Source organism: Corvus moneduloides, chromosome 6 (assembly GCF_009650955.1).
Source record: "Corvus moneduloides isolate bCorMon1 chromosome 6, bCorMon1.pri, whole genome shotgun sequence".
Classification (NCBI taxonomy): Eukaryota; Metazoa; Chordata; class Aves; order Passeriformes; family Corvidae; genus Corvus; species Corvus moneduloides.
This window is the reverse complement of record NC_045481.1, coordinates 8678386-8700746: the sequence shown is the minus strand read 5'-3', so window position 1 is coordinate 8700746 and position 22361 is coordinate 8678386. Positions and strand designations below refer to the sequence as shown.

General features: G+C 46.3%; 1 protein-coding gene across 1 annotated transcript; it reads left to right on the top strand.

The window, feature by feature from the left end:
* Positions 1-256: 256 nt before the first annotated feature.
* LOC116445010 (inverted formin-2-like) lies at positions 257-21659 on the top strand. The gene is made up of 5 exons (XM_032110981.1): positions 257-1123; positions 18256-18664; positions 20001-20116; positions 20661-20820; positions 21622-21659. The coding sequence occupies exons 1-5, from the start codon at positions 1121-1123 to the stop codon at positions 21657-21659; spliced, it is 726 nt and encodes a 241-aa protein (XP_031966872.1). The 5' UTR covers positions 257-1120.
* The last annotated feature ends 702 nt before the right edge of the window (positions 21660-22361 follow it).

The window sequence follows — 22361 nt, the reverse complement described above, 5'->3', positions numbered from 1 at the left end:
GCCGCGGTAAGGCCGAGCTCCGCCGGGGGCGATCGCGGGAACGGGGTCCTCTCGGTCGGGAGAAGTTGGGCTAAACCCCCCTCCCGGGGCTGCAGCCCGGCTGGGCATCCCCGCGCCCGGCTGTGCCCCGGTCCGGTGAGACGGGGCGGGTGAACGCGGAGGAAGGAGCTCTCCGGGCCGTAGCTCGGCGGGCGGCTCGAAGCTGCAGGGAGGGATGGCTGAGCGCAGGGGGGATGGAGGCGCGACAGCAGCAGGGAGGTGTAGGTGGGACCCGGTTTGGGCTGCAGGTGTGGAGCATCGCTGGGACGGCGCTCCTGCTGCCGCTCTGACGGTACACAGGGGAGGTGGGAGCCGGTCCGGGTTGCAGATGCAACAGCGCGGTGTATAGGTGGGATGAAGTCTGGATTGCAGGTGCGACGGTGGAGCACACAGGTGGGAGCTGGTCCGGACTGCAGCCGCAAACACACCGTGTAAGGGCTGCGTGTGGTTCGGGTGGCAGGTGCTGGATGTAGTTTGGATCGCAGGTGCAGGCACAGCGTGTGTAAGTGTGACGTGGTCCAGATTGCACGTGTGGGTGCAACGTGGTGCAGGCTGCAGGTGCGATGTGCAGGCGGGATGTGGTCCTGCTGTGCCTGGGGCTGGCAGAGCATCTCCCGGCATGGTGTGGATGGCCGGTGTGCCTGCGTCTGGGCTGGGCCACTTTGAAGCTTTTATTTTGAAATATTCTGTTATCCAGTGGTTTTCAGACACGGTCTCCCAAGTCCTGCCCGGTTTTCCCACATAGTTCTCTCCAGCCTCATCCTCCCTTTTGCTCAATAACTCGGCAGTGATTAAATGGCTTCTTGCAACATCAGCATACAGAGCTGAATTCCAGAGCTTGTGGGCGGGGAAGGAGTGCTCAGACACACTGATCTTAGGAGAAATACCCCGAAACAGTGTTCGTGGTCATCCCTCTTCTACCTGATCAACGCTGTGAACTTTCTGTTCTTTTTCATGGATTCTTAAGACTGAAGAACTTTTCTGGGTAAACACAGTTTAAAACACTTCGGGCTCCATGGTAGACTGCAAGAAAACTTCTGGCTTAAGTTAGTTGAAGAGAAAAGTTGGAGTCAGCAGAGTTATGGTAAGGTTGCCATCGTCCTATTGAACTTGCTCAGAATTTGGGCTGTCTGGCCACTAATCTCATTTCTCTTCCATCCACTTAAGCTTATTTTTCCACTAAACAGAGGCTGCCAAAACTAGAGGGCCGGGGGGAGGGGATCGCAGGAATCTGTGAGAATATGAGATTTTTTTTTTCTCCTGTTACTTATAACAGGGTAAGTTAATAACCCCATTCTAGGCTGTCATCCAAAATACTGCTCAAAAAATGCAAGCAGTGTACAAGACCCATTGTATAAAAGATAATCTAAATGTAGGACAGGAAGAGACCTGGCAGGTCAGCAAATCTAAACACAGAATGATATTATGCCTTATTGCACACGACTGTAATTCATTTGTTGCCAGTCTTCTGGGAATGGGAAATTTCAGACATTTACTGAACTGATATTACAATTTTGTCTCCAATATATGGCTTTTTCTTACTTTGTATTTGCACTATGACTTCTTAGTTCTCCCAGTCTGATGCTTCTCTCTCTTACCAGTGTAGAAATAGGAATTGCATGCTTTTCTCTTTACTGTGCAATGCCAAACGAGCTAGAACTTGCTGTCTGCTTTCATGAAGCAGGCTCCAGCTTCTGCTGATCCCTGGCAGTTGTGAGCTGGGCTTCTTAATCTCCGACTTCCCTGTGGATGAGCAGAGCTGCAAGGCTCAGAGGTCTGTCCTGTGCCTCTCATGCTTTGACACCTCACCTAGAAATAAATCCCTCACCAGGTAGGTGCTGCAATTATCATCTTCTTCAGGTTCCTCCTGTCCTGTGATGGGGGTGGGAAGCTGGGATTTTCATCTCCAGGTGTCCATCTGACTTTTGTTTTCTGCTGTCAGCTCTCATCGTATTCCAGCCATTTTATTAATCCCATTTCTATTGCATATCCTCGTGTTTTCTGCTGGTTCAGTATGCCCCCAGCTTTCTCCCACTTGCTCTGTCATGAAGGGAGAAGTTAAGTAGAATGGAGTGTTTCTCACTTTCAGTAGTGACCCCTGCAAAACTCAGACTGACCCCTTCCATTTCATTGTCTGTCTGATCCTTCTAGGTCTGTACCCTCTTTATTTTTACCAATTTTCATCTTTTGTTTGTAAACTCCTGATTTCACTGAGCTGCATAGCAGGTGGCTTCAGATATGTTGTAGCTGAACTTTATCCCTGTCTTGTGTGCCAGGTATGCTGGATAATTTTCCTAGAGCGGCTGAGCAGAAAATTTTTCTTAGCAAAAAAAGCTAAGTTGCATTTTGTCCTTCTTTCCACCTGATTTACTTCCATGGCATCAATTATTAGATGTGGGGTTTTTCTGCAATGATTATTCTGTTGATGAGGGCTGTTTAATCCTACCACTGTACTGTAACCAGCCATGAGTAGAAGATGGGTGTATTCAGCAGTGGGCAGCAACACAATGCTGCAGACTGGGCAGTGAACAACATTCATTGAGCTGAAACAGCTGAAGGAACTTCAGGCAAACTCAGTGCTCATATCTGAGCTCAGGTTAAGCTTGCAGTTGAATATCCTCCTTCTTAATATTTGCAGTAAGGTCTATCAATTATGATTCAGAGAAAATACCACCAAATCAACAAAGCCAGGTCGTGGGGTCACACAGTGGTGCTGAACAAATCCAGCTCTGCTCAGTCCAAAATACTGCAGTGGGTGCAGATAAACAGGAGTTATCCCTGCTCCATTCATTAACATTGTATGTTGCTTTTTATATAATTAGGTGAAAATTGCTAAATATTTTGCAGAAACTAGATACAACTCTGCAGTGTGATACCCCTTGTGTTCAGTGCATGACTACCTGCTTCTGACTTAATATATTATAATCCCTTTGGCATTATCCACCAAGCTCAAGTTTATTCCAGTGTTTCTCAGCATTGCCTGTGCAGCAGTTTATCATACCATGCTCATGAGCTTGGGCTCACAGAGGCTGCCTTCATCTCCCAATGGCCAGAAAAAGCACTGAGAGCACCAAATGCCACAACAGAGCGAGCAAATGATCTGTATTTTAATTTTTCAGAGATTTTTCAAGTCCGTTCTGTCAACTGAAATGCTAAGAATGAATTGGGGGATGGAAAAAAGTCACACCAAATTTCGAGCCTTGACTTTCTCCTTCTAACGAAGGGCAGCTTCATGCTCACAGGTCGGGTGTGGGGTTGTCACACCATTCCAGTGGTTCCAGTTCTGCAGGCATGCTTTAGGAACTGGAGTGAAGCACAGATTGGGAATGTTTAAAAAAAGGCTTCTCTACATTTGGGCGACTTCTCAGTGCCTCTCAGGTTCCTTGTCAAGGGTGAATATTCTCTGGCTCCTTTTTCCTAGGAAAAGAATAACTAATGAGCAACAGCCAAGCTTTATGATTGCTACCAGATAAGGTCAATGGCAGATGAGCTGATTTTATGAAACTGAACACGGAAGAAAATAGAGGTGTGGGGTTCAAGCATGAACCCCTGAGTCATAGCCTGGCATCTACAGGAGTGCCCGAAATTAAAAGTGGTTGTGTGATGTGGCAGATGAACATTTGTTGCTGCTTTGTCAGCCAGCCTTTCACATCTGCAGAAAGCATCAGGAGAGCTTCTAACAGCATGGTGAGGTTTGTGTTTGATGTAATGAACACGTACTGTTCACGGATTCAGCTGTTTCTACTATTTTGATACCTGAGCTGACATTTCAAAGTGCTGGGAATGCTGAAGCCACAGATCAGTGAGAATCTTAAGCAAGCAATAGTGTTTGCAAAAAGCTCTGTAGCATTTGATGGTGTATTTCAAGGTCTCTGAAAACCCAGCTGAGCTGATAAAGGACACCAGACAAAGCCAGAAAGGAGGACTGAGAGACAGTGGATGAAATTCTCATTCCAGCATTGGAGTCACCCAGCTGATTCCCAAATGGTTAATGACCCTGAAAGAGAGAGCTCACTTCAGAAGGGACATTGCTCCAGCACTATGTCCAGTAACACAAGTACAGGCAAAGGAGGAGCTGCCAAATGCTGTAGTTGGTAAGGCCTGATGTCCAGCTTGGCACGGGTGTAGTAGTTATCACCAGGTGGTGCTACTTGGCATTGACTTCCCGCTTGTTATTCTTGCCACGACCATTATTCAGCTGAGGTGTGAACAGTATTCATTTTGTGCAATGTGTGAGGGCAGACGAGGGATTTGGTCTTTGCATTGCTGCTCCATTAGGGTCTGTGAGCAGGTGTCCCCAGTCACTCCTTGGTGCTGAGAGGACTTCCCCACAAGGGACACCAGGGAAATTTCAGCTGATGGTTTGCATTGCCGCTCACAGAGTACACACAGGCTCTGTAACACTGATTTCACCCCAAATCCATCTTGCAAAGCCTTTTGTTGCCTCTGCTGCTCCCAAGCTGATGGCTAATGCTACCATAGGACATCACTAGTGGCAGCTGGCCACCTTGGAACTGTGTGGGTCTCCACTTTTCCAGATGAGAGAGCTGAGTCACGTTTTAACAAGCAAGGACATCAGAGGAATTTGGAGATCACTCCAGGAAACTGTGGGAAAGGAGGCATCCTGCAACCATAAAACCTCTATATTTAGTTATACTTTAAAGTGGAAAGTGTTGGTGATTTTGCCATTTCAGAGGTCAAATGAGCTGCTCTCCTGTCTGCTCTGCACAGAGCCTCTGCACAGGGAGCCATGGCCACCTGTGCCACCCCTTCCCTCTGTTCCCCAGAGGGAGGGAGGGACATGCCAGCCCCACTCATGTCCCAGGGACTGCAAGGCGAGCCCTTCCCTTGCTGGAGGCACAGCCTCTTCCCAGCATTTCCTGGCCGGCAGAGGGGATGAAGGGAGGGAAGCAGCAGTAGCCCCCAGGGCAGCAGCAGAGCCCCTTTCCTCTCTCCAGATCAATGAATGAAGTTGGCATCATCCTTATGTATGTATTTATTTATTTATTTAAATTTTATTTATAACTTTGGTGAGCAGCTCTGCTTTTGTCAGGCATCTAGGGCATAACTGTGTTACCCTCTGCTCCATGAGTTAAATTGTATTATTTTTAATGAGGCAGCTATCTCCACACTGCTTCTGTCCTGCTGGTTTCCCCTTTCTGGGAACTGTTTGCTCCTCGCCCGTTCTGCTTTTCTGTTAAGTCATTGCTGAGCATTGGCTGGAAGCAGTGAGCTAAGCATTAGCTTTATTTTCTGACAGAAGCCCCAGTTGGAAACAGAAGTTCCTATAGTACAAGGCAGCAGCTTTTTGTGAGCAATGCTGTTCTTCCCACAGCCTGCCGAGAAGTCAAACTGTGGCAAATCAACTCGTTCCACCGTCTGGCCCAGATCAAGGTTCTTCACCTAAAGAAAAGGATGGCCCCTGCTGCCAAAGGATTTACTCCCAGGAGTGGGTGCAGCCCAGGGGGCTGCAGGAGGAGAGGCAAAGCCACACAGCCCTCCCTGGACCCTTCCTTATGCACCAGCTCATCTCTTCCATCTGCACTGCAGTGCTGAGCCCATTCCCTCTGTCCCAGCGGGTCCCTTGGGGGCACAGGATGGCACTGGGGGGTTCTGGGGTGTGGCTCTGGGGTTTTGCCCCCCTTGCAGCCCACAGTTGTGCACCCTGGGCGGCTGCCTCCGCTGCATCAGCTGTGTGAGTAAGCCTCCCTCCTGCCCCAGAAACAGCCACAATCTCCTCTGTTTCTAGCTCAGAAAAGGCTGATTCATTCTCTGAAGCAGATTAATTACTTCTGCTATTTAGAAAAGAAAAAAAAAAAAGAAAAATCCTTTAGGATTGGTCGGCTTAACTTTCAACTGTGTGCACAATGCAGTAAAGCAAATCTGCTCTGAGCCAGAGCAAAAAAGTTCACAGAATAAGAAACTGGGGGTTACAGTATTTACCTGGCATGTCAGCAGTGGGCTCTGCAATTTAGGAAGTATTTGTGTCTTCTTCTTGACTTGTATGACAAATAGTGCAAATTTGAGCCTGCCATGAAGGTGAACTGGGGAACAAATGTTTTTATTCCCTGATACATTTTATAACTTGTTCTCTTTCTGGTTTGTGTCCTGCTGATGTGGCAGCCGGCTCCCTGAGTAGCTCTCATCTGAAACCTGGCTGAGCTGCTCCATTTCTCCCTTGGAAGGCTGCTTTCCAGTCTGCCTGGCTGTGCTCACTTGTTTATGCACTGATGGGCTGTAATTCCCCATTTCAGAACAAGCAGTCCAATATTCATGAGTTATTTTATATTTACCCAGTCCTGAGGCTTCTTTCATAAGCCTGGGGATAAATCCTGGGTTTTGTTGTTTCCATTACTGGAAATGGACTGAACCTCCACAAACATTACCAAGCCTTAAATAAGGCCTCTATTTATCTAGAAAGGAAGGGAAAGGACTTAACACAAAGCTAAATTGATTTACAAGCCTATAATTCCCAAACCCCTGTTCTGATAACACTTGTAAGCAAGTGTTGAAGCAAGCCATATGTGTAGAGATGAATCACGTATAAAATTATGTCCTAATATTCGTTGTGTATTAACTTATCAGACAAATATAGTGATTTTCCTCTTGAAGATTAATGACAGCCACATGTTTAGCTGGCATAAAGCACTGCAACTCTTTGGACTATGCAAACCTGAGGATATGATTGAACAATTGATTTCTTTGCAAAGAACAAAACAGTATCACTTGTTTCTAAAGTGATAAGAAAAAACCGAAAAACCTGCAGGTATAGTAAGGTCATTTTGACCCAGCATGAGACTTTCCCATGATCCCCAATTGGTTGGGCCACACTAAAATCTCTTCACATTAATACCAAGACTAAGTTAAAACTGGAAAGATAATATCTAGGAGGACAATTTTAGGTCCTCTCAAAACAGCTGGAACGAGTACTGTAGCAAAATGAAAGGTTAAGCCCGTTAATATTTTAGGATTACTGCGTTATAAAATAGGCTCTTCAGACTTTCCTTACCCAGCAATAGAGAAAACAGTCTGAAGGCATCTTTGGAGTGGATTAATGTTGAAATCATGCTAATCCAGCCTTCTTCAAGCATTTATTTTAAACGGCTCAAATGCTTAACTTCTTGAATTAGCAGCTGAGCAGGTTCTCTGGTTACTCTTAGTAACGTTCATATTCACACAAGTGCGCTGGAAAGTACCTGGCAGTATCTGGGGCTGTTCTCCTTAATGTGTGCAGTACGTGCTTCGCCCATGCCATTAGGAATCCTGGCTATGGTCAGCTTATCTGAACAAAAACACTCAGGATGTTTGTGTTTGGGCTGTTCACCAGATGAGATACCAGCTGCTGTGATTCATCAGCAGCTGAATGGAAAAGCTGATCTCGATAGAAGGGAATCGCATTTGCAACTTGTTTGGAGAACAGCTGGAAAAACGCCTCCCCCTTCTGTACTATTCTGGTGTCTTGGTAGCTTTGTTCAGAGGCGATGTCTGTAAATACAGGCCTGGGTAGCTCTTTGGCTTAGTGGTGCCTTCGGCCCTTTCCTGTGGACCTCCAGCATCAAACTGGTTTCTAGGGAAGAGCAGAAGATCTTCATCCTTGTGCAGGTGAGGAGGGTTTGTGCTTGTGCTGCAAGGATACAGCCAAACCCTGGACAGGACCTGCCTGCCTCTCTCCCTCCGGGGCAGGGCTCAGAAGGTCTTCATTCTGTAATTACATCTCCTTGCTGCTGCAGCACCAGCATGTGTACCAGGGAGCAGAGTTCAGCCACCATGGCACCCTTAATCCTGGCAGTGCCTAAGCAGTTTCCCTGCAGCCTTAGCACAGGTGCAATGTATGTATGCTGGATAAATAAACAAATATCAGGCTTCTTACCCAGCCTATGCTTAGGAGCACATACAGCCTTTAGAAACCTGTACCTGGGTCTATGCTCTGGGCAGAACCGCTGTCTGGGGTTTTGGCAGAGATTTTTGTCAACACCTTTCCAAATTAAGCTCCAAGTTCCTCACAGTTAATGGTTTAATCTCCTCAGATGGAAGCACCCTCCCCTAAACAGGATGTTTCTTTCTTGCAGAAGCTTCCTACCAAGACAACTGCAGAGCAAATGTTACGGATGTTTTAAGCAGATCAACCCCATTAGGTACAAAGTTCCCGGAAATATGCCACCGGCAGTAGCAGAGTCCTTTATTTTTTTATCTGAAGTATTCGTCAGATAAAGACTACTTCAGAAGGGGTTTTTTTCTCCTTTTAGCATCCTCTAAAGTGAATGCATTCAGCTGAAAAGCAATTGGAGAGCTGGTCTGTGACAAGAGAGCTGGAGGGATGTCAGTCTTCAAGGAGAGTAGAGAAATTCAGTAAGAGCCAGCAGCAGTCAGATTTGCAGTTCCTGTCTTGCTCCTGTGATTTCCTGAGGGTGCTCAGATGTCTCTGCTCCCCAAGGAGGGAGCAGACTGGCTGCTGTCACTGTGCTCTCCCAATACCTGGGAAGGTCATTGTTAGTTCACTCCGTTTGCATCCCAGTAGCTCTTTTGGCATCTCCTGCTGTCCGCATGGCACAAGGTTGTGTTGCAAAAGCCAGAAGCCTTGGGGGCAGGTGGAGGATTTGGCTCTCCCCCTAAATTTTATTTTGCTGTCCCCCTAAATTAATAAGTCTTCACCTGGCTTCAGTGCCCTTTCAGCACTTTGTTTGACACTGGTCCTTCTGGTTGCTTAACTCAGAGTTCAGTTCTCAGATGAACAGAGAAATTGAACTATCCAAATTTATTGCCCTAATTTTTCCATTGTAAACATTTGGTTGTTTTCACTGGCCCCATAGATACCAGAGTACCCAACAAAACCCATCATGGGGATGCAGAGGTGAATATTGCACCTCTGATTCTTGAATACTGTCTGTGCTGCTGTTTAGTGATTTAGAACGGAGTGATACGAGGCATTTTAGGCAGGATCACCTAAAAAGAGCCATTGCGGCAGACCTCTGGCTGGCACAGTCTCCCTGCCAGCCCGAAATGAGCTGGGTGTCCCCTTTCCAAAACCCTTGACATGACTTCTGTGAAAAGCCACTGGCATGGGAATAAATTTGTCGCAGAAACGTAGAGCAGCGAGAAGACACTGATTGCTGTAATTAGGAATAATCTAATTCCTAAAGGCGAATGGGCTGTATTTATGTCTGTTTAATTGGATTCCTGAATTTTGTGGACCGGCCATGTGGGCAGTGAAGCCATTGCGCTGTGATCCAGAGGCAGCAGAGTGATACGCAGAAAGTAGAGGGTCTCAGCTCTACTTTACCTTATATGGAACTAAACTCTTAGTTCTTGATGTAATCTGTTTGATTTTGGTGTAGTTACAATTCAGAGGACCACCAAATCAACTGCCAGAAAATTGGGGTAAAATTGGGTTGATTTGCTGGGGGAAAACCATTTACCCTCTCTCTGAGCAACTTGAAAGTTCATGTCCGTGCAGCCTGCAGAGGAACAGAGCAGCCTGAGAGCTAGTTTTCCTGCTTTTCAGCCTGATTTCTCTGCTTCTGCTTTTTTGCTTTTGGTTTTTTGGGGGTTTTTTGGGTGGGGTTTTTTTCATGTCAGAAATGATGGAACCTTTCTAGGAGGAGAAACATTTCTGGAATTTCTCAGATCCAGGCTTCAGATGAAACCTGATGGGATCTGACTGATAACCTTTTACATTGCTTTCATGGTTTTCAAGGACAGGAGTTTGCACCATCACAATCCTTTCTTTGCAGGATTTTTTTTTCTCTTAAATTTTATTTTATTTCCCTAAAACCTGCTGTGAGCCTGGTCCTGTTCCCAAGAACCAGATTATCGACTAATCTTTTGAGGACTTGGGGATTACACTTCAGGAGTGCATGCAATGTAAAGAGACATTCATTTGCTGTTGTAAAACCTATCCTGAATTAACATTAGTCTTGGATTGCATGGACACACCCCCAGAGTGTTTCCTATGGCAGGATGGGGAATTATGCAGTCATTTCCCTGGACATTACATTGTTATGGTGTTTTAATTAGAAAGCACGTGGGCAAGTTGATCTCTTAAAGGCCAGCTGAATTTGGGCCAAAGGGCAGACAGATCAGTGTATTTCTAATACTGGTGGAGCTGTGCTCGTGTACACAAGGGTTGAGTTTCCCACCTAAGGCAGGAAGACTCTTGATGTGGGTTCCAACGTTTGATCTGAGAGGTTCAGTTGAAGGTAGAACCTCACAGAGTAAGAAGGAACATTTGAAGCCTAGCTGCTACCCTGGGACAGGCAGGAGGCCTATGCTGAAATGGGCCATGTTGAAATATTCACAATTTAATAATGACTGTGTTTCAGTTAACACCTCCTGAGAGGCTGAGTGGATGCGTTTTGCAGCTGTGGCTCACAAACTAGTTTTCACATGAAATGTCAACCAGAAAGGCAGAGAGATGCTTTCTGTTAAAAAGAGCTTTTAATGTCTTCAGAGCCTGCTCAGCCCATAAAAGCTGAAGCTCAGCAGGACCTTAGTGGTGCCTGATGAGAGCAGAATTCTTGTCATTGAGCCCCTGCCCAGAGGACACTGCCTGAGCTCCCAGCCTTTGCTATGTGGCTCCTCTCCCAGGGTGGGCAGCCTTGGGTTAGACATCCTCAGTATTTTAAGCTGTCCTGGTTCTTCCAGCATTGCAAAGACCCCTGAGATCTTGCACTGTTTAAAGTTCTGGTGCCACAAAGCTGGAAAACCCAGCGCAGCTTGTGCAAGATGCAAGGGGCTGTCCCCACCCACACCCATGCTCTCCATCCCACCGCCCTGGCCACCCTGCACCCTCTTTTATCCTTCTCATTGTTTTTCCTTTCCTTTGCCAGATCATTACCCTGCTTTGGTCATTTCCCTGCTTTGAGTCACCCGTGCCAGAAGTGCTTTTTCATACTGGCAGACAGACATGAAGTGGGGGCAAGGCTCCCACCTTCCCAGCCCAGGGGGAAGCGACACCCTCTCAGTGACTAGCACAGGGTGAATGAGAGGTATGACAAATGACATGCAAATACCTTCCCCGGAGGCTATAGAAAAGTCACTTCCTTGCACCTTTCCAAAGAGTGGTATTTGCATACTATACACTGACATCCGGTTGAACTTCCTCAGAGCATGCGATTTGTAGAGACACTTTTTTGGGGATTTACACTGTGTTGACTGAAGCTTGTTTGGCAGAGAAGGAGAAAAGGAGCTGGCTGGGGAAGGGAGGGCTCACACAACTGGTCGAGAAGTATCCTTCCATGTAGGAGAGACAAGGGAATAATTTGGCTTCAGCTCTGAGGTAGGAGTTCTTCCCTCTGACAGTTTTCTATGTTCTCTTGGCATCCTGTGGAGGTTTTTAAAAACATCAACAAAAAGAAAAAAAAAGGGCAATAAAAGGGTTTTGGTTCTCATATCAGCTTGTGTGACAGCTTCCCACAGAGCAGAAGCCAGGAGTCTTAGAAAGTTATCACTGCACTGTCCATGTTGCTGGGTAACAGTTTCTGCTCCTCACATGACCCCAAATGATAATTATAAATTGCATCTCAAAATGCTGAATGGTGCTGGAATTGCTGGCAGATGGAGGTGCTGCCTCTGCCCTGAGCATGTGGGCACTGGAGCAGACCAGTCTTACTCCCAATCAGAGTTTTCATGGGATCTGGACCTGAGTCCCATTCCTTTCTGGCTGGAGGCAGGATGCCCCTCTGGCCCCTGTGGGTCTGCTTACAACAGCACTAGGGAAGGACCAGGGTGAAGCATTGGTGGCGCCTTTGGTGCAGCACAGCTGGGGGCTGGCACCCCCTGCATGGGGCCAGTGCTGCCCACCACCTCACATCCCTCCAGCGTGAAATCCTCTGTGCCTGCCAAGGCCTGTGGTAGCATGTGAGGGTGCCCAGGGCTAACACCCACCATGGAAAGCTCCTGATACTGCTTTGTCTGACTTGGCACTCACACAGATAGGCCAGTTTCCCCTCCAGTGGCACTGGCCATTGCAGAAACAAAATCTGACAGCTGCACCAGTCTGGTTTAAACCTAGCTCACCACGTTAAGGGAAGTGGTTATTGTGTCTTCACAGTTACAGTAACAAAGAGTGGTTTCAAGCCCATTTGAAGCTAAGCTCGTGCAACCTCTCGTATAAGTAAGGGTTTAGAGGCCACTGAAGGTCCTGACATAAATATCCTTGAGCATCTCACTTGAGCTTGATTTGTTTGTGGTCCTGTAGCAGCCCAATGAGATATTTATTTATTTATTTACTGTGAGGAAGAAGGCATCAGCAATTATTTTTTTTTTTAGTGGTGGGGTTAAACCCGGTGTAACCCGGTGTAACTATATTGGACACATTTACCAATTTTGTGAGACATCACACAATACTGTAGCTTGTATTTTCCCAGGAGAGAAAAGCTGTGTTGGCACACAGCATCCTGATAGTGGTGGATGGGACTGTATCAGGACAACATTTTTTTCCTTTATTTGTGAAAGAATAAGCTATACTGGAAAAACAGATACAAATTTATGCCAATATGGCCACTCTTTGTCTGTGCACTGAAGCCCTTCTCTGGAAATTTGCTGCCAGCAGAAGCCATTGCCAGCCCAGTGCCAGGCCCAGTCAGAGTGTGGATGGCAGAGCTCCTGCCCACCAGCTGTAGCAGGGTGTGTGTCCACGCTCCCTTATTTCCTAAAAACAAAATATTCCCCATAATGGTGCAGCACTGCTGAGGTCACAGCCGACCTGGACTGTGTTGTGAGAGCTCCTGTAATGTGTGCCAAAGCAAAGCACAGTGTGCCAGAAACCTCATGAACTTCTTCAGTATTGAAGAGCAAGAGTGGGCACTCATTCCAAAACCTTTTCATTTTTTTAAGCATAAATCACACATTCTGGCCTCTGATACAGGGGAAGATCAAAAATATGTAGATCCAAAGGCTGCTGAGTCTACTGGCCATGGCAGCAGAAGGATGGAGCAGCACTTGGTTTGCATGCTGAGGCAAGGTCTGTTGTGCAAACCATGCCTTTGGTTTGCTCGCCTGAATTTCCCACTGTGTCTTTACCCTCAGCTGCCCTGGGAGACTGAGAATGCTGCTGGTTCCTAGAGACACTAAGGGGCCCACACCAAGGGGCCAGGGTGGTGTCTAAAATAGAGATTTGTGGTTCCCTCACACTCGTCTTGGTGCGTGGGAGGGTGGTTTGTTAGCCTGGATGTAGGTGAGCTCTTCCGACACTGCATGGGAAAACAGCAGCACAAATGAAAGCAAAAGGAGAGGTGAAGGAAACACATCAGGCTTCCAGAAGTGATTTTGGAAAGCACAAAGCCAGGATGTTGTTTCATTTTTAGGGACTGAGTAGTCTGACACATTGCAAAATACAAAGGCTTGGCGTATTCCCAGCAGCAGAGTGAAAACTGGAACTACCCAGAAGCAAAACCTGTCATTAGCAGTCAGCCAGGCAGAACGGGCTCCTGAGTGCCAGGAACAGGCATGGAAGGGAGGGGGACTGAGCAGCATAAAGGAGCTTTTCTCACCCCAGCAGCATTGTGGAGGGAAGCAGAGGGCTGTGAGGGCAGCATGTGGGATTGGGATGCTCCCAGAATTCTTGAAAGGGCAGCTAGGAGCTGCTGTTCCCCCTCACACACCAGCCCCCATGCCCTGTTCTTCTGCATAGGCAGTGGGTCTGCTCCCCAAAAAATCAGAATACTTTTGACCTGCAGTTTTTCTCCCTTTTGTTTTCACTAAATTATACTTAGCTGGCCTGAGAAATCTCTTTTTACGTGTCCTCCCCAGTCCTTGCTGTGATCCATGTCGTCCTGGAGGCATGTAATAATTTAGACTGAAAGCTGGGCTGTGCGGCTCTGTTCTCCACAGCTTCACAGGATGGAAGAAGTATTGATGTGCCCTGATTTATCTCCCACAGATGTCATCTCTGTAGGAGTGGACTTGAAGGACAGAGAGGCACAGAAAACTGAATCTGGGAAGCACCTGATTCAGAAAGAAATGAGGAGGAAATTTTATGGACCAGGTTGGATGGATGCAGGGAGCATTCATTACAGCTTTGCAAACCCAGTGGTCCAAGGAGTTCACACCATGAATTGTGGTGTTGCTGTTGCCAGGTGCAAGAGCACAAGCCCTCAGGATGGCTTTATGTTTCCCAAAGGAATCTCCTAAAATTAAGAGTACTTTTGCATTGATGCTGCTTTAGACCTTACAGCACCTTCCAGTATCTGAAGGGGGCCCACAGGGAAGCCAGAGGTAGACTCTCCATCAGGAACTGTAGTGATAGGACAAGGAGTAATGGGTACAGATTGAAAGAGGGGGACATTTTTTACTGTGGGGTGGTTAGACACTGTAACAGGTTGCCCAGGGAGGTTGTGGATGCCCCAACCCTGGCATCCAGGCCAGGCTGGATGGGGCTTTGAGCAACCTGGTCTGGTGGGAGATGTCTCTGCCCATGGTGGGGGGGATAGGACTAGATGATCTTTAGGGTCCATTCTAACCCCTTAACATTCTGTGATTCCCCATCAGGGCTAACCAGCCTCTGAGCATGAGAAGACGAGGAGAGGATTGCATTTAAGACACGTAGATGTGGCACTTGGCAACATGGTTTAGTGGTGGGCTTGGCAGTGCTGGGTTAATGGTTGGACTCAATGAACTTAAAGGTCTTTAGTCTAACCTAAACGATTCTGTGATTCTTTGTGGTGGCTGTGGGTGTCCCTGACACACTGTCAGGATGTGCCCAAGGGAGCAGCACCCAGCCCCAGTGCTGAGCAGGCAGCTGGGGAGGCAGAGCATGGGTGCTGCAGGCATGGTCAGACACAGGGTCTGGGGACATTGCTTCCACCATCATAGCCCCCCTGTGGCCTGGGAAACAAAAAGCAAAGCACCCCATGCCCTTCTGCTGGCAGGAGGTGAGATGTATTCAGCTGTCCTGTCTGGTTTTGTCAGGGCACTTTCCTTCCCTCAGCCAATGTAGTCTAAATAGCCCCTGTGAGCCAGCCAGATAGATGTGTTCCATTTCAGTCCTTATCTGTCTCACTTTGCTGAGATCATTTACCTGCTAACAAGCTCCTGTGGTCAGAGATAAAAGGCAAAACCAGCAGCCCTTTAAGGATGTAGCTGAACATCTTTGCAACACTTTGCTGCATGGAAAATATGGAAAGATGTTGTATTCACAATATATCACTCATATCTGTGTTTGTAAACAGATTTATGACACCATCTGCAGTCATACTGCCATCTCCTCCATATTCATTTCCTTTCCATTTATATAGCACAGCTCCTATTTGTTTTATTCCCTTTTTACAAGTATACATTAGCTACCTTTTTCCTTTCCTACAAAAAGAGTGCACTCTCTGTGGGGAATAATATTTAATCAATCCAATTTGTTCAGTTTAGTGCATAAAAACACAGGCCAGAACTGTTTTGAGAGGTACCTGCCTGGTTCTGTTTCTCATCTCCTCATATCTGTGTGGAGCAGGTGGGAGGGAAGGATCATTCAGAACAAATCTGCTGGTAAACAGGATGCTCTCTCAGTATTTCCTGTCTCCTGTTGCACTGGTGGAGCTTAATTTTCAGGAATCTGCTAAGCCTGAGGTCAATATTGTTACTGTAATTTCTCTGACTTGCTGTAGCTGATACAATATAATACAAATACAATATAATGAGGCATTTATACATCTGGGAGCAAAAATCCAGCCTGCTTTGTTATCTGTCTGGATAAGCAATGTTTAGTCATGTTCAAATTAAAAAAGTGATTTGCTGTGTATAAAAAGAAGTCCCACAAGAGAAAGGGAGCTTGCAGTTGGCAGCCACTTCTGCAGCCCCTCAGGGTGACCAACACACAGGTCAGATGGTCCTCAGCACTGCCCCACACTGAAAGTCCAGCTTGACCCTAGCACTGGAAAGGGATGGCTGGGCTCCGTGCTCAGCATGGAGGAGAATTTGACTGCAGGTGCACCTCTCCAGCCCCATGACTGTAGATTTGCAGTCACCATGACTGGTGAGACCTGTAGGTCGCTGCCCCATCCCCAGGGCTGTGAACCTGGAGCAGGACACTTTTGCTTCTCTCCCTCCAGTGAGGGAGGATTTCTGTTCTCCTTTGCATCAAGCCTAACCCAAATTCCTGGGCTTGAATACAGGGGAGGGACTGGGGTTGACTAATCCCAACAAGAATTTTACCAAGAGTGAGTAAGGGCTCTGGGCTGCAGGGAGTGATGACAAATCTTGGAAACTCAAGCCTGTGCTTTGGCAGGGAGGTTTGTTTGGGGATTGGTTGCGTTGGTTTTTTTATGGTCCTTTTTATCACTTTTCAGCTGTACAGTGTGTTCTCAGATGGTATATTCACCACTTCGTGGTTTTGGATTGTGACCATCATTTTTTCAGCTAACAGAACAGGGAGCAACTGGGTGCTTGGCCAGCTTCTTTCCCACTGAAGCAAAAGAAAAGTCTGCAGAGCTCTCTAAATGGATTTTCTGTCACCATATCCTGCTAATTCCTTCACCCCTGTGACCTCTCAATGCAGACTTTGGTGCTGTGAGCCGCCAGAGAGTCCTGCCATCACATTTTCTCAGGGAACTTGTTCGAGTTTCCTATCCCATCACCCTTTGCATCTTTCCAAGAGGCATATTTAGGCCTATAATATCATGCCTATCACTAATCAGTGAGCAAAGCTTTTGGCCGTTTATTTGCCAAGGGGAGATTGCCAAAATGGGTTGCTGGATAAAACAGAAGCTGTGTGGCTCTGCTTCAGGGAAGGAGCCAGGACCTTTCTCAACAGCTCAGTCCCCAGGAAAAATCACAAGGCAGGCTTTAAAATGAGATTTTTTTGCAACCAGTGTAAATGGTCCATCCTTTATCTTGGCTTTCTGGGAAAAAAAAACCTTCAAGAGATTACTTAGTTTAGATTTTTCAAGCCTTTTCTCTAGTTGCTGCTGGGCTAGAAAGCCTTGTGCTGGAACTGGGAAGGGAAAACGAGACTCTCCCATAATCCTTCAGTCCCTGAAGTGCTGAGTTTTGGGGCCAACTGTCTCCAGGTTATTTTGAGCCCTGTGCAGGCTCAGCAGCCCAGGGGAACAGAAGTCCTGGTGGTGTGGCAGGAAGGGGAGGTAGCATCAATGGCTGGATTTGGGTCCAGCAGGTTTATCCTCTTTTTGTGGGGCAAACTGTCATCTCTGAGAGCAATTCAGCTTTAAAACAGAATCACAGATTCACAGAATATACTGAGTTGGAAGGGACCCACAAGGATCATCAAGTCCAGCTCTTAAGTGAATGGCCCATATGGGGATCAGATCCACAGCCTTGGCGTTATTAGCACCATGCTCTGACCAACTGAGCTAATCTCAGTGGCCAAAACGATTCCATGCTGCCTTGAAAAAGGACCTGCATCGTATAACTTGATCCCTGTGAGTCTGAAAAATAATAATCCTGCCTAAAACCATAAAATCTGGCCCCAAGAGTTACACTTGGCTTTGCAGTTTCTCTGTTCTAAGTCAGTTCCTGGCCTTCCTTGCTGCTGATGGCCTGGCTGCACACGCCATGTACTCCAGGGAGATGGGCCATTACTCCCCATCTCCAAAAAGGTGCTCTGCTGTTGTCATAGCCAGCCTCCTGCTGCTGTCCCTGCACTCACAGCCTGTCAGGCTCTCACATTATCAGGCATAAACACCATGTGTACAAACATATTTGCTATTACAGCAGACAAGAAGGGATTAAGTGAGTGCTATAAAATTAACCTCAACATCAGTCAAAAGAAACAAAAGTGAAAAAGGAACAGGGCAATCAGATGCTCTTATAAGCAGGATATGCTCAAAATGATTCCTCCATCCCATTACAAATGCTTAGAAACTGCACAGCCTCTCCAGCACAGTGAGATTTTGAAGTGGTTTAATGGGCATTAGGTGTTCAGAGCTAATAATGCTGCTTCCAACCTTATCCTTTCACTGCATGAAAATAGGTAGTGACAATTGACTGGTGTAAATTGGCTACTTTTAAAGCTGTATTTGCTGGCCTGGATGTGCTAAAAGTCTCTCCACAGAGTCTTCAGAGCCTGAATGTAATGTGTGTGGTTAAGGTGGGGATATATTGAGTTTCTTCAACAGAGGACTGGTTCCAGTGTGTGCCCTGCATGCTGGAGATCTGGGACCTGCTGTAGTTGGACTTTACATCCTGATTACTGAAGAAAAAACAGGGCTGCTCCAGGGATAGCTTTTGATCAGTCCAGACAAACTTCTCACTTTGTCTTTTCTTTTTCTGCAGAACAAACCATTCACGATGTCAATCAAAAAGGAAGGTGCCCACAAGAAGTGGGCTGCCCTAAAGGAGAAACTTGGACCCCAGGAAACTGACCAGTCAGAGGCCAACCTGGAAAATGCAGAGCCAGAGCTGTGCATCCGTCTCCTGCAAATGCCCTCTGTGGTGAACTACTCCGGGCTGAAGAAGAGGCTGGAGAACAGCGATGATGCCTGGATGGTCCAGTTCCTGGAGCTGTCCGGGCTGGACCTCCTCCTGGAGGCCCTGGACAGGCTGTCTGGGCGAGGAGTGGCCAGGATTTCCGATGCCTTGCTTCAGCTCACCTGCATTAGCTGTGTGCGAGCGGTCATGAACTCCCACAGAGGCATAGAGTACATTGTGAGCAACGAGGGCTACGTCAGAAAACTCTTCCAAGGTGAGAAGACATCTTCCTGCTTCATCCATCACATGCAGCATTGAGGGGCACTTTCTTGTTCTGTATCCTCCTGCCCTGCACCAGGCCTGTTGGAAATGGTTGGTTGCAACTGATTAATGAGATTGTTTTCTTCTTTAAAATAATACGGCTGTGAAATCACATTGCCTTTGCCACCCCGTGCTATTTCCACACAAATATTGCCATAGTTTACTGAGGAGCTGGGGATAAACCCAGCCTTATCTGTGTACTGGCATTGGAAATCTTTGACCCTTCGGTTGTCAGCAGACATTTGCTATTCAGTCATTGAGATCCCCAAGGGCAGAGGGAGAGGAACTGAAAGGGCCTGGAGTCTTGTAGCCTGTAAAGAGGAGGGAAAGTGGCATGTTTGGACTCCAGAGAGCCTGCTCTCTGTGCTGCTCACTCTGCTCCTTCTGGAAGATGGTAGGTAGCACCACTTACATTCTCCTGCTAGTCACTTGGCTCGTTCTTAGCTTTGCAATTCATCAGGGCATCTCCTAGAACTTATTGTACAGCACTTAATGATGCTGGTGCTGGAAGGATAACTTCTGTGCTGCTCCAGAGATCGCAGCTGTGCCCAGAAACCCTTATTAAGAGGTTTTTAAAATGCATTTAGTCTGAAAGCTGGCTTATTTCCCTCTTCAGTTTTGAAGTCCCCTTCCTTCCTCTTCGCCATGCATTTTCTTAGCCTGTGTGAAATATGGAGCTGGCATTTTTGTACTGAGAAAACGGGGGGTATCCTGGACTTTTCAGTGTTGGAGCTTCTTTGTGCTCTAATAAAGGAAAAATAAGAGAGTCTAATGCACTCCCTCCCAGCTCCCAGGGCTCACAGAGAGAGAGTAGTGCCAAAAGGGAATTCATGGGGACCCATTGGAACAATTGGTCTAACTCATATGCATATTGAGCTTTCTGCACTAAAAGTAAGAGTCATTAATCGAAGAAAATGGTTCATCTGCTGTTCTAGAAAACACCCATATGTGAAAATGTGAAATAAATTTTGTGAGTGCTGAAAAAATCTTGGCTGCTGTTGCAGCATGTCACTGGGACATGAAAAGATGAATAACTACAAGTTGCACCAAAATGCCAGTGGGATACCTGTAGCATTTACTGTTCCCACTAGAAGTTACCATCACATAATGCTATTGGGATGGGATATTTGTATGTTAAGATATTTTTCTTCCCATCTTCCGTTGTAATGGGTCCCCTCCTTCAGTCTCTTTTCTATCACTGCTCATAATCCATGTAGCAGAAGACACTGAAATTCAGAACATTAATGTCATTATAAATTCTGCTTTGTTTTGTTCTGTTTTTCCTACAGCACTTGACACAACTAATGTCATGGTCAAAAAGCAAATATTTGAGCTCCTGGCTGCACTGTGCATTTACTCATCAGATGGCCATGCTTTGGCTTTGGATGCCTTGGACCATTACAAGGCAAGTGTTGGGTTAGAGCAGGAGGAATGGCTCAGCTTTGATCCGTGCAGGCAGATCCATGTACCAGAGAAAAGGGTGGGAATGAAGTTTATTTTGCATTGTTTTGTAAGAGAAGCAGGGGTTTATAAGGTGAAAGCTGTAGGAAATTTTTCGTGGTCAGCAGAAATCTATGGTGCTGTTCTGTGACTTGTGTGGACAGATGACTGCCAACCACAAGGTGCTTTCTGGCAGCAAAACACCACCAGATCAGCAGAATAAATGATGCCACATCCACAGGTTTCACTGCCCATGAGAGCAGGTACATGCATCAGTTATTAGAAAGCATGAAGGGATCCAAGAGGTGTTTTCAGTGACTTTCTCTGCCAACCAGACCCTGCTCCATAATGGAAAAGTACTGCTTTTACCTCTCTGTTCCTGTCCTGTGCACAGTGGGATAAACTGAGTGTTTCAGATGATAACTCCATCTAAGAGCCTGCACTACGGTCATGGGCATTTATGTCTATATAGACTATTCTTGCCATAATATCACTTGTGTTACCAACAGAGTGTGAAGAACCAGCAGTATCGATTCAGCATCATAATGAACGAGCTCTCCAACACAGACAACGTGCCATACATGGTGACACTGCTGAGTGCTATCAATGCCATTATCCTGGGGAAAGAAGAGCTAAGAACAAGGACACAAATCAGAAACGAGTTCATAGGTAAGGATGTTTGTTGCACCTTTCCCTGGAGAAAGTCAGTTACCAAACTGGTTCTTTTCAGATGTATCCATAAGGTGCCTGAAGAGGCTGGGGAGCAAAACTGCAAATATTAATTTTCATCTTTCTTTTGACCTTTATTCTCAGCAGCCTTTCTGTCAACAGATTTTTTTTAACTTTGCTGCTTTCCCATAGTTTTGATCTCTTCTGGAATCCCACCAGCACCTTATCATTTGAGCTTCTTCAGAACATTTCTATAACCAACCATCTTATGTGGCCACATTTCCATATATTGCTACTACTTATAAGAGTTGATGAAGTTTCTTCACTCTGTGTCTACTCAGTTGAGCCACAGAGGCTGTCCCATGATTCAGAAGTTTTTTCCAATGGCTTGAATCCCAGGATCTTAGGTACCATTGTTTGGATTCACCTCACACACCGGGTGCATCTGAGTTGGTGAGCCTGGGCTCCATTTCTCTCCATGGAGATCAAGGAACATTTGACCGGATCAGACTGATTTTAGATGTCTAATTTGGACTGAGGTCACTCGTGCCCTAAAAGTGCCTGTGTCCCTCAGTAACTCTAGGGGGATTGTGCAGTGGTTCACACAGGTGCTGCAGATGTGTACTGTGGTGTCTCATCATTTACCCAATGACTCTACCTACTTTGATAGATCCGTCTGAAGACATTTTCACTTTTTCTCTCTGCAAAAAGTGTTTATAAGCATAACATTATATAAAGATCATAACAAATCAGTACCAAGTGGGTTATAATGCAACTGTATCTATTTTTTTCACCTGCCAGGGCTTCAGCTGTTGGATGTTTTAGACAAGCTAAGGTAAGGATCTCTACTTACATTTTTTTAAAAATGCGATTCACAGTGAAGTAGCTGTGGAAACTTAATACTTATCCAGCCTCCTGTTGTGTGAAGTGCAGTGTGCCTGGGTGGAGTGGACCACGCTTGTGTGCACCCATTCCATGGGAACTGGAGGCATTTGGCCAGTGTTAAGATGCTCTTGCCAACCACAGTGTCACGGGGACAGCTGTTGGCACAGATGGCATGCACAGAGGCTCTGGGCACAGATGGAGTAGCAGTGTCCTCATTGAGGCTGTTTCAGACTGAATCTGAAGCAATGCTGTGGGCTCACTGAGCTGCTCACTGTGTTCAAAACCACTTCACTGCTGCTGTTGGTCCCAGAAGCATCCAGCTAAAACAATTTACTAATGCATATCTGAATGTAATTTTAAAATTGTGTTCTATCAGAAACATCTGTGACAAATTCTAGAATGCAGTTTATGTGAGTTGCAGTTACCTATGTAACTGGAATTGCTCCATCCAACACCATAAAAATTAGGGAAGAGAAGCTCTTTCAATAGAGCAGCAAGGGTAAAATTCTAACACTGAGTGGTCTTGAGAGAGCTGAAAAAGTCACCTTTAGAGTGTCAGTGCTTTTTTTAATCCAGTTTTGAGTAACAGAGAAGGAAGTTTTTCAGACAGAAACATCACTGAAATATTTTCAATTAGTCTTGACTTTAAAAAAACG